The 15969-nt window shown below is 50.7% G+C and overlaps 1 protein-coding gene across 1 annotated transcript in view; it reads right to left on the bottom strand.

Moving 5' to 3' along the window:
• Nucleotides 1-912: 912 nt before the first annotated feature.
• RPS6KA6 (ribosomal protein S6 kinase A6) overlaps nucleotides 913-15969 on the bottom strand; it is a 61427-nt gene continuing 46370 nt past the window's right edge. The window contains exons 18-22 of the mRNA XM_066581470.1: nucleotides 11699-11860; nucleotides 10287-10363; nucleotides 9518-9635; nucleotides 9284-9424; nucleotides 913-5942 (exon numbers count right to left, since the gene is read on the bottom strand). Coding sequence (XP_066437567.1) covers nucleotides 5817-5942; nucleotides 9284-9424; nucleotides 9518-9635; nucleotides 10287-10363; nucleotides 11699-11860 — 624 coding nt within the window. The 3' untranslated portion in view covers nucleotides 913-5816. The remainder of the gene's footprint in view (nucleotides 5943-9283; nucleotides 9425-9517; nucleotides 9636-10286; nucleotides 10364-11698; nucleotides 11861-15969) is intronic.

Below are 15969 nucleotides of genomic sequence, written 5' to 3'. Positions count from 1 at the left end.
ACTAATAGTCTGGTCAGACGCTCTTCTCTACTGGTGGTCCGTACGGGGGGGGGGTTGGTCGTGAGCCCAGTCACCTTGTGAGCCCGGTCACCTTGTGTGCCCTCACACATCCACTGGCCCCAACACCTCCTAACAGTCTGGTCAGAAGCTCCTCTCTACTGGTGGTCTGTCAGGGGTCCTGGGCCCAGTCACCTTGTGTGCCCCCATCCACTGGTCCCAACACCCCCTAACAGTCTGTTCAGACACTCCTCTCTATTGCCCGCTGCCCGGGAGCAGGAGCCAGCAGACAGATCTCTGCTGTCAGCCTACCTGACAGATAGGCTCACAGCGGAGAATCGCGGAAATTCGCAGCATGCTGCGATTTGCCGGCCGCGAGTGGAGAATCGCTATGAATCTCCGCTCATGGACAGGGGGACTGCGCTTTCCATAGCAACGCTATGGAAAAGCGTGCACTGCGTCCCCCGTGGCCAGATTATCCCCATGGGGAACGCAATGCAAAAGCGCCCGTGGACAGGCAGCCTTACTGTATATTGCTAGCCGCTCTGTTGTGGGGGTGGGGGGGGCCCTCTCCAGCATGTCCCATACCGCAGTACTGGCTCTAGCCAGCAGATGGCGCCATTGTAAAATGGCAGAAAGAGAAAGTCAACTAGGAAACCCTGAATCCAAAATTGGACTGCAAAGGGTTAATGCCACGAAGAAATGGCATAGAAATGTTCATAAATGTCCCCCACAATTAACTTGCATAATTGTGAGAAAACTCACATTTTGAAAAGTAAAATAAACCCCAATGTTCTGAGTTACGTGGGGCATGAAAAATTGGTGCGAGTCACGTGACAATAACCGGACCTGCACTGCATTACCAGAAAGACCAAGATGAAGAATTACAGAAATAAGAGGCCACGAGAATTGTTAATTTTTTTTTTAAGTTTATTTATATTTTTTTTAACAAAAATAATTTATGTTGCGCTTTTGTCTTCTGCCTCATGCACGAAAAAGGCCATAAAATAAAAAAACACGCGCAGGTGTTCTCACTGCTCTATCACAAGACATCTTTATACAAACATGGCACAAGTCGGGGCCGCCACCGCCGTATCATGGGAGGAGCATGGCTGTCTCTAAGAAGCACGAACACAAGCAATTAGTCCCATCATCTCCTTACCAGCCAAGGATAATGTAACAAAGTGATGGCCGCCGCCGCAAACGAGACACTCCTCGCCAAACACAGAGCGTCTACAGACTACACATAAGAATCTACCGTACAAGAGGCCGCGGTCCAGTCACCGAGGCCAAGGGGGGAAACACGGGACAATGAAGAAACGCGTAATCACCTGGCAACATTAACGCAGCGCTTTTGCGCCATTTACTACAATGATATACCGAACGCCGCTACTCACAGTATTGGAAGGTACCAGAAATCTCCTACACAGATCAAACCTACAGACAGGAACAGCCCTTAATGTATCGTTCAAGTATCTGAAGTAAACACACGGAACAACGGGGCAGTGCAAAACCGGATATACGGGAATCTAAAGCGGGGAAGCAGCGAGCGGCGGATGTGATCTGCAGTCATGGTTTGGAACAGCTACTGTCCTGGAATTCGCCACTTAAAAGGGAACTCCATGTTGGCAGTCTAAGTGGTGGGACTTTCACCAACTACCAGGCCACAGACAGAATTGACATGAGAAGACCCGCTGACTTTACATGGAGAGTGCGGTGGGCATAATCTATGAGCTGTGCAGGAGGGGGAGGAGGTGACCTGTGACCATCCCATATAGACATCTGTGTGTGTTGTGGTCATGCTCTGTAAGCTGTGCAGGGCGTGTGATGAGGTGACCAGTGACTATTACTTGTCTTCTATGGAAGAGTATTTTGAACATGCTCTGTACAGGAGGGGGAGGAGGTGACCTGTGACCATCCCATATAGACATTTGTGTGTGTGAGTTGTGGTCATGCTCTGTAAGCTGTGCAGGGAGGGTGCTGGTGACCAGTGACAACCACTTGTCTTCTATAGAAGGGTAGTTTGGGCATGCTCTGTGCAGGACGGGGAGGAGGTGACCTGTACCCATCCCGTATAGACATCTGTGTGTGGTCATGCTCTGTGAGCTATGCAGGGAAGGAGGAGTTGGTGAGCTGCTCATGTCATAGCAATGGCTCCTCTGATGAGCTGAGGTAATCTCAGGACTGTGCCGCAGGGGTCTGGGTACTTCAGAGGTGCCGGTACAGGAATGAGTCCCAGCTCCTGGACTGCTCTTGATAAAGTTGGAATTCCCCTTTAAGACTTCAACACAGGTTAAGAAACCGCTCTACGGTCCTGGACCTCAGCTGAAAGCGCTTAGATACACCAACACACTGTGACAAGTCCATCAGCTGTGTGGGCAATGACACAGTAGATGCCATGACGGCACTGACATCTGGCAACCATGTGACCGGCAGCTGACGCCAGGCCATGACGAGATCAACACATGAATGCTCACGCATTTCAGACCTGAAGACTTGAAACGCAAACATTTATGTCCAGGTCTGGTCGGTTCTAGTATCCTGGAGTCCGATAACTGTTCTCCGGACCGACGAGGGACAACTGGTGACTCGTCCCAATGAGGGAGCCGGCACGAGCCGATCCCAGTAAACGACGCCCCGCACACCACTATGATGCATAACAGAGCAAAACTTCCAATCAGCCTCCAGGAAAAGAACGCAAGTCCCTCAACGCCACTGCAAGAATACGAGCGCGGATTGCGCCACTTCTGTTGCTCCAAGGAAAGCCAACAGTGCGCTCCAGTTCTGTGAAGGTAAAACAAGGATGACAACACACAAAAACAGCAACGCGGACCGAAAACTGCAGGGACTAAACAGACCGACACAAAACAGATTAAAGTGGCTACTTGTTTTGATACGTTGGTTTACAGATTTAAAGTGAAAGCGTTACCAGAAAATGTCCTATTGTAGAAATAACTTAAGTTAACCCCTTCAGGACCAGAAACTTCATTTGGTTTTTTTTTCGCCCCAGTCTTTTTAGCTTTACCCCTGACATAACCGTATGAGGGGCTTGATTTTTTTTTTTGCAGGGCGAGTTGTATTTTTTTTTACGGTAGGATTTAATGTACCACGTAGTGTACGGAAAAATGGAAAAAGTTTTAAGTTGGGAGAAGTTTTAAAAAAAAATGCAATTGCGCCATTTCGAAGGGGGTTTATTTTTATAGCGTTTATAGTGTAATAAAACTGTGGGAAAGTACAATTACGGCGACACCAAATTCACAAAGCTTCTTTTTTTAAGTAACATTTTTTCTCAAGCACAAATTGCCATCCTTCGGCGTATTCTGAGACCCGGAACTGTTATTTTTGGGCCGTATGAAGGCACTTTTTTTGCAGGGTGAGTTTTTTGCATCATTTTGGGAAAACGTGCCTTTCTGATCACTTTTTATTCAAAATCTATTCCAATTTTTTGGGGCCAAGGTACAAAAGGATAATTGCAATTCAGTTTTTTTTTTGATGGCCTTCACCGTGCGGGATAAAAAAACGTGATATTTTACTAGTTTGGACTTGACAATACCAAATGTGTTTTTGAATGGTTTAGATTTTTATCGGAGAAATAGGAAAAATTTGTTTGTCCCCCCTCAAACTTAAATTAATGTATTAAATATTTTCCATTTAGTCTGCACAGGAGACTTGAACTTGTGATCATTTGTGCTATATACTGCAGTACTTCAGTATTGCAGTATATAGTGATTTTTGATGTGTTCTATGAAGCCCTGTCTGCGGGGAGTACCGATGGGAAGCGAGAAGGGTTCCTTCCTGACTGTTTAGATGAGTGGTCAGGTTTGGCCGCAGAATACAAAGAGTTAACTACCACAAACAGAGCTAACTCAGTCTGCTCGAAGCACAGTTCACCAATGGCCCAAAGTAAGTTTACACTAGGTAGTTGTGAAGTGGTTTAACAATACTTTATAAATTTTATGCATGTTCAACCCCTTGGAGACTCTGGCATCAAGAATATTTCCAACATTGGGGGAAAAAATGCAAATATTCATTTTTTGTGTATGAAGGGGGGTATGGTGGGGGGCGCCATATGTCACGGAGTAAAGAATAGGATATTTTCTGATGACGCATCCCCTTTAAGTGTCTCGCACTTTAATCACATCCAAAGCTGCACTCAAAAATCTCCTGCAGCTCTGGATGTGACTGGAGTACGTAACTCAGAATGGGTGCCAAGTGAAAGATTTGCCAAAACTGATTATTTGTATTGATTTCACCTGTAAAATGATATTTGATAGCAGAAATGTGCTTTAAGAAAGCGCACACAAATAGCCCCTCCGCAGCCAATCGGATGTCTGCTTTTACTAGCTGGACTCCTAGGGGAGGATCCGCTGTACGATGGTCACCACAGACAGACAATGCATAGATTTAAAGGGGTAACCCAACCAAAATGCATCAGAATTCCCCATAAAGACAGAGCGGATCTGCACTGTGCCCAGCCCAACACCTTTGGCGCTAAGCAGGAGTTTGCACCATGATATCTAACATCAGACGGTCGTCACTTCTCATTTGCATGGGGCTTGCTGGCGCCACCTTGTGGCTTTTAGGGCTTATTCACACATTTGTGCTGCGTATTATTTTAATGGGTTTGATCTGATGTGCGGTTTTTGTGCACGCATTGTGGTCATGCAAAAAACCCGCAACACGTCTTATTCCGTGCGTGTTGTGCGCAAAAATAGCACATATTAAAATTAGCTGTCCATTGAAGTCAATGGGACCACGCTTGCATGTTTTTTCGCACACACAGGGCATGCCTGCGCAAAAAATACACACGAAAATATGCACACACACAAAATCACAATTCCCATCGTGCAAATACGCAGCGCAGACGCTTGCATAAATCCGCTTACGCCCGTGGGAAGCCAACCTTAAAATGCCACTGTACCATTTTTAAAGACGGCAAAGTGAGATTTTTATTCCACCCTCGCCAACGCGAGTTCATCTTGGAGTGGTATCTGCCTTTCAGGGCTCTGTCATTTGGCTGGAGGTCCCCGTCGCCCTCCCGCTTCCTCCCATCTTCCGTTATTTTGGTTTTTCAAATTCTACAAAAATATAAAACTTTAGCAACTCAGTAAAATCTCGCGGTTCCGCGGAAAATAAAATAACATCGAAAATAGACAGAACACGACACACGACTATATACAAGCCCAACCCCCAGATAAATTAATGCACGGCAAACCCACGGCAATGTCTTCTGCAGAGTACCCCGTCCAGGTGGTGGCGGCAGGCAGCCCGGTGACCACCAGCAGCGCAGGCCTGTTACGGAACGGTATAAAGCACTTGATCTGGTGACCGGCAGCCGCCATCGCTTCCAGGATTTCCTAACAACTACAGCAACAAGGTGTACACAGTGATAGCGAATAGAATAAGTTATAGTCTCCGGATCAGAAACGCACCCACTTCCCTCCATGAGGATCATGGGTGGCGACTACTCGACGTCCCCGCGGTTAGTACTGCGCTGAATCCACTGACCAGGAGCACCTTGGTTCTCCGTACATACACAACTCATCTAATGGGGTCCAGAGGTGACGGAAGCTATAAATAAGGGAGACCCCCGCCCTATAAACACAGTCCTGGGATAAACACCTACGCAGAATGTACAGCATCTTGATGACCGGGAACCGATGTGTAGTCGGCAGGTGAGGAGTTCTCCGGTGCGGCCCGGTGTCGTACCCTGATAATGAAGTAATAAGCGCGGTATGATCCTCTCCAGAGACCTGTACACAAGATTCAAGTAATCGAGATCCTCGTCCTTCTCCCCTCCTTGGCTCTTCCAGCTTAGTCTACAAGTCTGTCGAAGTTCGTTTTTTCATGCTCCGCCTCTGGGCGAGGTTTGAGGCTGCGACGGGCTCCAGGAGAGGCTGAAAAGTCTTGTGATTCAGCGCAGAATATGTCGCGGCCATGGCTCCCTGAAAAGAGAAAGCAGTCGGTTACAAGCGAGGGCTGGGGGAGCTCATAGTTTAAAGCAGGGGTACTCAACAGGCGCACCACAGCTTGCATGCAGTCTAGGTACGGCCAGTCTCCTGCCCCGTTCAGAGACGCCCGGCCCGACTCTTAAAACTCAAGTGGCGGTAGGGACTAAATTCCTCAGCAGCCAATCACAGGTGCTGTGTTCTCCCATTCTGCCCGCACTCACTCTTAAGGATAGATATAGCGAGAATGATGAGGATTATTTAAAAATGTCATCACCCTCCCCCCTTCCTTGGTGCAAGGCAAGGAAGCGATGACATCATACTGTGAGCCTAGTGTAAGATCCTGGGCAGGAAGGAGAGGAGAGGGCAGCCAGGGTGAGCCTGATGACTTTGACACCTACCACTGGCAGTTTTAGGAGCATCGCCAGGCAGCCGTAAGCTGTAGATGAACATAAATATGTTATATCAGCGACCACACAGGGGGGTCACTATTACTATTTGAGGCCACAGAGGGGTCCCTATCACTAAACAGGGGCCCTATTACTAAGGGCCGCCACATAGGGGTTCTTATTAGGAAGTGGGGCCACAACAGGCACATTACTACTAATGGGGGCGCTGAAAAGTTGATTGAGGGTTGCAGAAGTAGGATGAGGAAAGTGCGCAGAGGAAAGTCATAGCAAGACCCAGAGAGAAGAAAACCAAAAACGGATGACTCCAAAAAGATGACAGCACTTGTGATCACAGGAGGTAACTGCACTATAATCACTATCACTGTGTGGAGCCAGTATTTCAGTACATTATATGGGAACTGTATTATTTAGGGGTTATGCTAGAGCTAATCCCCTGTATTTATGCTGGCCGCATTACAGAAGGTTGCTTTATGGATTACGGAGAATGCAACGGCCCGGGGCCCTGGCGCCGCACGTACGCAACGGCCCGGGGCCCTGGCGCCGCACGTACGCAACGGCCCGGGGCCCTGGCGCCGCACGTACGCAACGGCCCGGGGCCCTGGCGCCGCACGTACGCAACGGCCCGGGGCCCTGGCGCCGCACGTACGCAACGGCCCGGGGCCCTGGCGCCGCACGTACGCAACGGCCCGGGGCCCTGGCGCCGCACGTACGCAACGGCCCGGGGCCCTGGCGCCGCACGTACGCAACGGCCCGGGGCCCTGGCGCCGCACGCACGCAACGGCCCGGGGCCCTGGCGCCGCACGCACGCAACGGCCCGGGGCCCTGGCGCCGCACGTACGCAACGGCCCGGGGGCCTGGCGCCGCACGTACGCAACGGCCCGGGGGCCTGGCGCCGCACGTACGCAACGGCCCGGGGGCCTGGCGCCGCACGTACGCAACGGCCCGGGGGCCTGGCGCCGCACGTACGCAACGACCCGGGGCCTGGCGCCGCACGTACGCAACGACCCGGGGCCTGGCGCCGCACGTACGCAACGACCCGGGGCCTGGCGCCGCACGTACGCAACGACCCGGGGCCTGGCGCCGCACGTACGCAACGACCCGGGGCCTGGCGCCGCACGTACGCAACGACCCGGGGCCTGGCGCCGCACGTACGCAACGACCCGGGGCCTGGCGCCGCACGTACGCAACGACCCGGGGCCTGGCGCCGCACGTACGCAACGACCCGGGGCCTGGCGCCGCACGTACGCAACGACCCGGGGCCTGGCGCCGCACGTACGCAACGACCCGGGGCCTGGCGCCGCACGTACGCAACGACCCGGGGCCTGGCGCCGCACGTACGCAACGACCCGGGGCCTGGCGCCGCACGTACGCAACGACCCGGGGCCTGGCGCCGCACGTACGCAACGACCCGGGGCCTGGCGCCGCACGTACGCAACGACCCGGGGCCTGGCGCCGCACGTACGCAACGACCCGGGGCCTGGCGCCGCACGTACGCAACGACCCGGGGCCTGGCGCCGCACGTACGCAACGACCCGGGGCCTGGCGCCGCACGTACGCAACGACCCGGGGCCTGGCGCCGCACGTACGCAACGACCCGGGGCCTGGCGCCGCACGTACGCAACGACCCGGGGCCTGGCGCCGCACGTACGCAACGACCCGGGGCCTGGCGCCGCACGTACGCAACGACCCGGGGCCTGGCGCCGCACGTACGCAACGACCCGGGGCCTGGCGCCGCACGTACGCAACGACCCGGGGCCTGGCGCCGCACGTACGCAACGACCCGGGGCCTGGCGCCGCATGTACGCAACGACCCGGGGCCTGGCGCCGCACGTACCCAACGACCCGGGGCCTGGCGCCGCACGTACGCAACGACCCAGGGCCCCACTTCATAGATTCTGCAGCATATCTGACACAGGTGAACATACCGCTGCGGCCCATTCACACGCGTGTATTGTCTGCTCAGGCGCTGTATTTCATAGACCCACTATAGCCTATGAAGCTATTTACATGGGTGAGTTTTCACACGGATGGATGGTCTATGTGAAACATTTTTCAGCCATGTCTTGTTCTGCTCCATATCATGGACCAGAATAGGATATGAAACGCTCTACTGCCCGCGGGGCTCGCATAGCGCATGAAGGTGTATCTGTGTGCTGTCCAATGTGAGTTGCACCTACAAATCCTGGGTGCGGCAAGCATACACTCCTGTGAATGGGCCCTAAGGGTGAGCCGCTACTCATGGGCCAGTGTTTTGTCCTTGCCCCCCCAGGTACTGGGAAAGCCAGCTATCCTGACCCTGTAGATGTGCCGATACAGATGCAGAGCCTCCTCTATGGTTTGAGAGAAATACCACAGTGTGGGGGTCAACGTTCATTTATGTAATGAGGTTGGATCTGGTGCTGTATTTACGAGCTGGGTTCTGGGGCCTTGTGTACTGAGCCTGGGTCTGGTCTCGTATTTATGCTACAGAAGGCACAGGTACACAAGTTCAGGATAGGCTGATACTCTTTGGTCAGTGCCGTGCACCCCCCAGGCTAAAATGTAAGTGATTTAAAAGTAATCTATATTGATCTTGTTCTACAAAGTTCATGAATCACTAATGAGCTGTCTCTACTGCTGGTTCAGCTTGAAGCTTGACCTGGCCACAGATCTAGGTAAGTGGACCTTTACTAAAACTAGCCGAGTACTCCAGGTCTAGCAGCATTCTTGTTATGCATACAAATCAGGCCTCAAAGTGTTAAGTCCTAGGAAAGCTGGGTGACACCACATGTGTCCTGCATTGTAGACCCCTCAGCTTTCCCACAGTCCTGAATGTCACTTCTGCTCACGGACGCAGCACTTCATCCGCCTCTACTCGGCAAAATGTGAGGTTCAAAACTGCCAGAACAGTTCGGGGTGGCATCTGCTTTGGCAGTGACCCCGTTTTACCTTGACGAGGTGGGGGGCGTCCTGTCTGTTGAGCTGGTAATGGGGGAGCTGGTCTCGGCAGGCGATCCAGGAATGCTTTAACACTTTCTCTGCTGTGTAACGCTGATGAGGATCCACGTGAAGCATGTGTGATAACAGGTCCTTACGTTATGGAGGGACAGAGAAGAAATAATACATGTCAGCAACATGGCTATTTTTATAGAGGTGTGTATATAAGACGGAGGGCGCGCTTACTTTTGCAGCATCAGACACTGTATCCCAGTTCCCTCCGCTCAGGGAGAAATTCCCACTTCCTATTCGCAGTAAGATTTCTTCAGGGGTGTCGTTAGGGCCATTGGCAAAAGGAGTGTACCTGTGATTACGGAAGAAAAGCCCGAGACGCGGGCGTGTGACTAACAGAAAAAAAATTTACTCCAGATGGATAAATATCCAGTAGCCCAGCGCCCTCCAGTGTTCACTTATATGCATTACAAGAAATTCCTAATCGCGTTGTTTACTGGGCAGATGGATTTAGGCCAGGCTCATACGAACAGGTCGGATTTCCCATGTGGGAGGCCCGCAGCAGATTCCAGGGGTGAGCCCGGCCGGTCACCCTGCATACCTAATTTTTTGGGATTGCGGATGACCGTAGCCGCTCACCGTCGGTCATGTGCAGAGCATGTTTTTTTTTGCATTTGTATTTCCTATGCAGTCGCTAAGAGAGGACGCGAGTACCCACAGCCCATACACAATGCTAATTGCGATGGGCTACGGGTCAGACAGCCTCCATTGACTTCCATGGGGCCGTTTGCAGCAAAATGAAGCATGCTGCGATTTTTCTTCCGCTAGCGAAATATGCAATTCAAATCCGCAGATTTGAATTCACTGCGGATGCTCCACGCGTCCGGTGATCACGGACTCCACAACTAGAATCCCCCCCTTAAGGAAAAGAATCATGAATGGTCTTTCACGGCAATTAGACATCCCCCTGATCAGCAGGGTTATTATACGTCATCAGGCTCACCCCGCTAGCATAGTATACAGGAGGACACCGAGACTCCAGATGTCGCAGGCGGCGTCATATCCTTGCCTCATCAGGACCTGCATAGAGGAAGACAAAGCAGAATGTAATTACATCTCCGTCCTACATAATGACCCCAGCTATGAGAAAAACTTGTTTAACCGCTTAACACACATTTCAGGCCTTAAAGGGTTATCCCCATCCAATCAGAATTTATCATTTAGTGTGTGGACAGGGGTGGAGTTTAAAGTTTGAGACAACCCAGGCAGTGATCCACATGCCTTAAAGGGGTTGTCCCGCGGCAGCAAGTGGGTCTATACACTTCTGTATGGCCATATTAATGCACTTTGTAATGTACATTGTGCATTAATTATGAGCCATACAGAAGTTATCAGAAGTTTTTCACTTACCTGTTCCGTTGCTGGCGTCCTCGTTTCCATGGAGCCGTCTAATTTTCAGCATCTAATCGCCGGATTAGACGCGCTTGCGCAGTCCGGTCTTCTTGTTTTCTGAATGGGGCCGCTCGTGCCGGAGACCGGCTCCTGGTAGCTCCGCCCCATCACGTGCCGATTCCAGCCAATCAGGAGGCTGGAATCGGCAATGGACCGCACAGAAGCCCTGCGGTCCACCGAGGGAGAAGATCCCGGCGGCCATCTTCAGCAGGTAAGTAAGAAGTCACTGGAGCGTGGGGATTCAGGTAAGCGCTGTGCGGTGTTCTTTTTTAACCCCTGCATCGGGGTTGTCTCGCGCTGAACGGGGGGGGGGTTGAAAAAAAAAAACCCGTTTCGGCGCGGGACAACCCCTTTAAGGAGACCATCTGGTTCTGGGACAAAACTATCCCGGGATCAGCAGGGAGGGGGGTGTATTACCTGCACTAATTTTTCTCTCGTCCCTTTGATTCACTTTTCTGAGTTGCCTTTCCAAACGTCCCAGATGGCCACAATCTTCAGACTACCTGATCCCCACAGTGTTAGACTACCAACTCACTATACCTGCTCTCTGATTGGTCAGAGCTGCTCATGTGACCACCATTGGGCAATCAGAGTGCAGTGCAGAGAGTGCATTAGATAGCTAGAGAATTGCTGTAGCTGTTTTGGACAGCCAGTAGTGGTGGATCAGGGGGGTGGCAGGTAATATACCCCATCCCCCTCTCCCAGGACAGAAATTTGTCCCAAAACAGGAGGATCATCTTGAGCGTAGCAGTTGCTGCCGTGTCCGTCCCTCATGCTTTACAGTTCAGGTGAGTGTTCAGACTTGGTACACAGGTGTATCTGGTAACAGTAGTGCAAATATAGCCAGGCGGCGCCCGTCCCATCTGAAGCAGTGAGCTGGCTGCCATGGCTATCTGCGCCACTTTACACGTGGATGATGTGGATGGCGGGTTTTCAACGGTTTCTGCTGTATCCTTTACTTACCTCTGGGGCCACAAAGTTGGCCGTGTAACACGGCGTTAGGAGGAGGCCGTTGTCTCCCCTCAGCTGCTTAGCGAAGCCGAAGTCACATATCCTGATGGAGTCAGCGTTGCTGGAGTCGTCCATGTATAGGATATTACTCGGCTTTAGGTCCCGGTGAACCACCTGAAAAAAAGAGAAGAAATATGGAGGCTTGTCATTCAGGGAGCTGGGAAAGCTGAGTGACCATCCACAGGACGGAGCATAAATGTTCGCCCGCTGGTCTCCCAGAGTCCTGACATCTGTGCCCCCCGAGTTCCTCATGTGGAGGGAGCAGTGATACGCATGTGTGACCACCATTTCTTTCCATGGGAAGGGTAGTAGTGACTGGAGTGGTGGTCACTAACCTGCGTACCGCCGCTCCATTCACATTCTCTATGGGTCTCAGTGGGTGGGAGCCACAGCAATCAGACATTAACCCTCATACTGTGGATAGGTGATAAATGTCAACCTTAAAGGGGTTGTAACAATGTAGCAAGTCAGCCCCTTCTGCAGGATAGGGCATAGCTAACTAATCGCTGGAAGCCACTGGCTGATCGCTGACAACCCAGCCAATCCCAAGTACGTGGGTCCCGTGTCCCCTGTCGTCCTCACTCTGGGGTTACTGCAGCCGCTGCAGTGGGGAGGAGAATGAATGGAGCGCTGGTTGCGCAAGTGCAGTAGCGCTCCAATCACTTTCCAGGGACCTGAAGGGCACCCGCTCGGGTATTTCCATTAGGCGCCCTGAAATGAATGGAGTGCTGACCGTGCATGCTCAAGCAGTGCTGCCTTAATGCCGACGCAACACTGGGGAGGTAGAAACGACCCCAACACTGACAGGCAGAACAGGACATTAAAGTCCCATTCTGGACATTTGCGCGGGTCGCAAAAATGAGACCCCTACCGATCAGCAGGTTACCCCCTATCCTGTGGATAGGAGAAAACTTGTAATTGCGGCACAATCCTTTTAACCCATTAAGGACTAAGCGCTGTAAATTTACGGCGCATGATCATGGGCTTTAATTCCGGCTGATAGTAAAAACACAGCGCGGAATTAAAGCTCCTGCTTCTAAAACCAAGCAGAAGCAGGTCAGGTTGTCAGCTGTTAGTCACAGCTGAGAACCCAAAGGAGAAGAGAGAAGTGCTTTTTAACTCTTTCTGCCTTCTCCTTTCCCGAGTACACAGCGCTTACTGAGCGCTATGTACTAAGAAGTGAAAGTGGAACTATAACTTCCACTATGCGAGCCAGGGGGTCATGTGACTACTGGGATCCACTGGCACAGCAGAGCTGCAGGGTCGTAGCAGACCCTGATCAGCTTTGCCAGTGACTAGTGTCACTACAGGGGATGGTTTTCCCTTGTAACAGGGGCTCCTATGGATGCTCCAACTACAGTGGAAAAGTATCAAAAAAAAACAACACATGTGACTTTCCCCCAGAGGTCTTATATGATGTCATGGGGGGCATAGACAGTAAAAAAAATAATTACATAAGTAAAACCAAATTACAGAATAAAACAAAAATAAATACATAAATAACCCCAAAGCCAACGTCAACTATGCCAAACCAAACATATTATATATCAAAACATCTGAAACAAAATGAGGAACCCATTCCCATACTTTATTTTAGCATAAATATACTAATTTGAAAAAAGAAAAAACTGTAAATGTAAAAAAAAAATATATATATATATATATAAAATCATTTTTTACCCTCAAAACTAAAAAAAAAAAAAATAAAAACAAAAAAAAAAAAAAAAAAAAGAAGTCAGTGAGAAATCGCCCTATATGTAACGGAAAAAAAACGCTGCAAAAATAATTTTAGTAGCTGATGGAAAAATAATAGGACAGTTAAACACCACATGGGTAAAATCCCTAAGAAGTGCCTGGTCCTTAAGGATTTAAGCTACACATGAACGTGACTGTAGGTCATGTGCGCAAAGCAGGTTTCCATGCAGAATCTGAGGCAATTTCACAGCAAAAACCGCATCGAGTTTGTTAACTTTAACGGAAAATTACAACTACGTCATGAGGGCAAAAAATGAATTAAAAAAAAGAGCCTTCAACTGGGCTAAATCTGCGTGCCGATCCACCGCCGCTACAGACGCAAATCTGCAGCAACACGTGGTTTTCTGACAAAATTCCACAGAGGATCCGCATTGGATCACTGAGTGAAAGCAGCTGCAGGCGCATCCACATCTGACCACAAGCCTCTACAAGTTCTGCACGTAACACCCAGATTGTTCCGCGACTTTTGTTGCAGATTTGCGCTGCGGATTTTACCTCTTCAAATAAGGCAAAATCCACGTTACATTTTACAGGGTTTCCTTAGAAGGAGACTCATCGCTGACACGCCTTGCCGGTTACATGTAAGGATGGGGGTTCGTAACTCCGTTCCATTATAGGATCAGCTCGCAGTTTTTGCGTTCCCATGATTGAACAGAAGCAAAACACTGATGTGAACAGAACGCAAAAGGCTGCGTTTCAGTTCACCGCTTGCTGTCACTGAATGGATACAGACATAACTTACATCTGGAGATTAAGCAGAAAGAGGTCTGATTAGTTTTCGGACAGCTGAGGGTTTGTTATGGCCCCCCAGCGATCCCGGAATGCCTTAAAGGGGTTCTGTCATTAAAAACAAAAAATTATATACTTACCTATTGCTCCCCAGGCAACCTTACCTCTCCTCTTCTCCTCCCAAATCTTCTCCTGGATCGTCTAGCAGCTTGTGTCATGTGACCTGCAGCTACCCGATTTAGCTGGATCCGGTGATGTAACGTACATTGCGCTACATTCTGCTTCCTGCAGGTCAATGTACGCATACGTCACTAGTGACGTAGCGTTCATTGCCCAGGCAGGGAAGTAGTGGGTGTACACCACTGTTGGGCTGCTTGACAGCCAGGTGACACCCCCACTTCCTCATTGGCTGGGCGCATTGATAGGGGGGTATCGGAAGGCACAGGGGAGAAGGCACAGCAGCGGCAGCGCAGAGGAGCATCAAGGGACAAGGCAGAACAGCGGGCCAGCAGCAAAGGCTCCTGCGACACAGGAGCTTCAGAGTGGGGGTCCTTCAGCGCCAGAGCATCAGGGGAGAAGGCAGAGCAGCGGTACAACAGCGGAGGCTCACAGCAGGGGAACGACACAGCCGGAGCAGTGGACCAATAGCGGAGGCTACAGCACCGCAGGGGAGCATGACAACAGGGGACGGAGAGCAGAGCATCAGCAGGGCAGATCCTTGTCTGCAGGGGGGGGGAGGATGGAAGAGCCAGGAGCAGGAACTGAGCTCCCGCCCCCTCTCTGCCTCCTCTCCGCCCCTCTGCACTATTTGCAATAGGAGGGGGCGAGACGGGGGCGGAGCTAAGTCTTGCCGCTTAGCTCCTCCCCCGCTCCTCCCCTCCCATTGCAAATAGTGGTGAGGGGGCGGGAGCTCAGTTCCTGCTCCTGGCTCTTCCATTCTCCCCCCCTGCAGACAAGGACAGCATATATGTATGTATGTGTACTCATATATATATATATATATATATATATATATATATATATATGTTTTATAAATATCTAGTGTGTGTATCTCTATCTGCGTCTCTGCGGCTACCCATCTCTCTGCTTGTGTATATACAAGCATATACATACATATATCTATGTGTGTGTGAGTATATGTATGTATGTATGTGTGTTTGTATATATGTATATATGCACTTGCATATTTGCCTTGCGAAATGTTGGTCTGAGTTACTTGGACTGAAATAGTGCTCACTTATATAAATTCAGCCAAAGATTGTAAGGAAGATCTGGAAGCCCTTGGGAAGTGTTGGGTGTTCAGGGACAGAAGCAGGGAGAAACACTATCAGATTTTGGTGGACTGCAGGCAGGACTGCGCAGCTCCAATCACTGCACTGGATCACTGGATGGGCGGAAGTAGCTTTGTGAGGGCGGAAGTGGTCAGCACAGCAAGGGGTGCTGGGAGATGACCTTCTAGCAGGAGGGGCTGAACATGTAAACAGATCATGGAGGTGAAAAATGGAGCCTAGGTAAGTACAACTTCTGAAAAAAACGTTTTGTATGTGTTATTCACCACAGGCTGTGCCGGCAGGGCAGATTTACTGGAGAAAAAAAATACAGATTGTATTGACAGAACCCCTTTAAAGTCTACCAAATGATGTTCTAATTTCCTGCTAACTGCGCAGATATCCGGGGGTCTGGGAAAGCCAAACCACCACATCCCTGAAGGGAAAGCCGTAATGTTGGCCATATTGGCT

The sequence above is a fragment of the Eleutherodactylus coqui genome, chromosome 10 (genome assembly GCF_035609145.1).
Source record: "Eleutherodactylus coqui strain aEleCoq1 chromosome 10, aEleCoq1.hap1, whole genome shotgun sequence".
NCBI lineage: Eukaryota > Metazoa > Chordata > Amphibia > Anura > Eleutherodactylidae > Eleutherodactylus > Eleutherodactylus coqui.
This window is presented reverse-complemented; position numbering and strand designations above follow the sequence as displayed.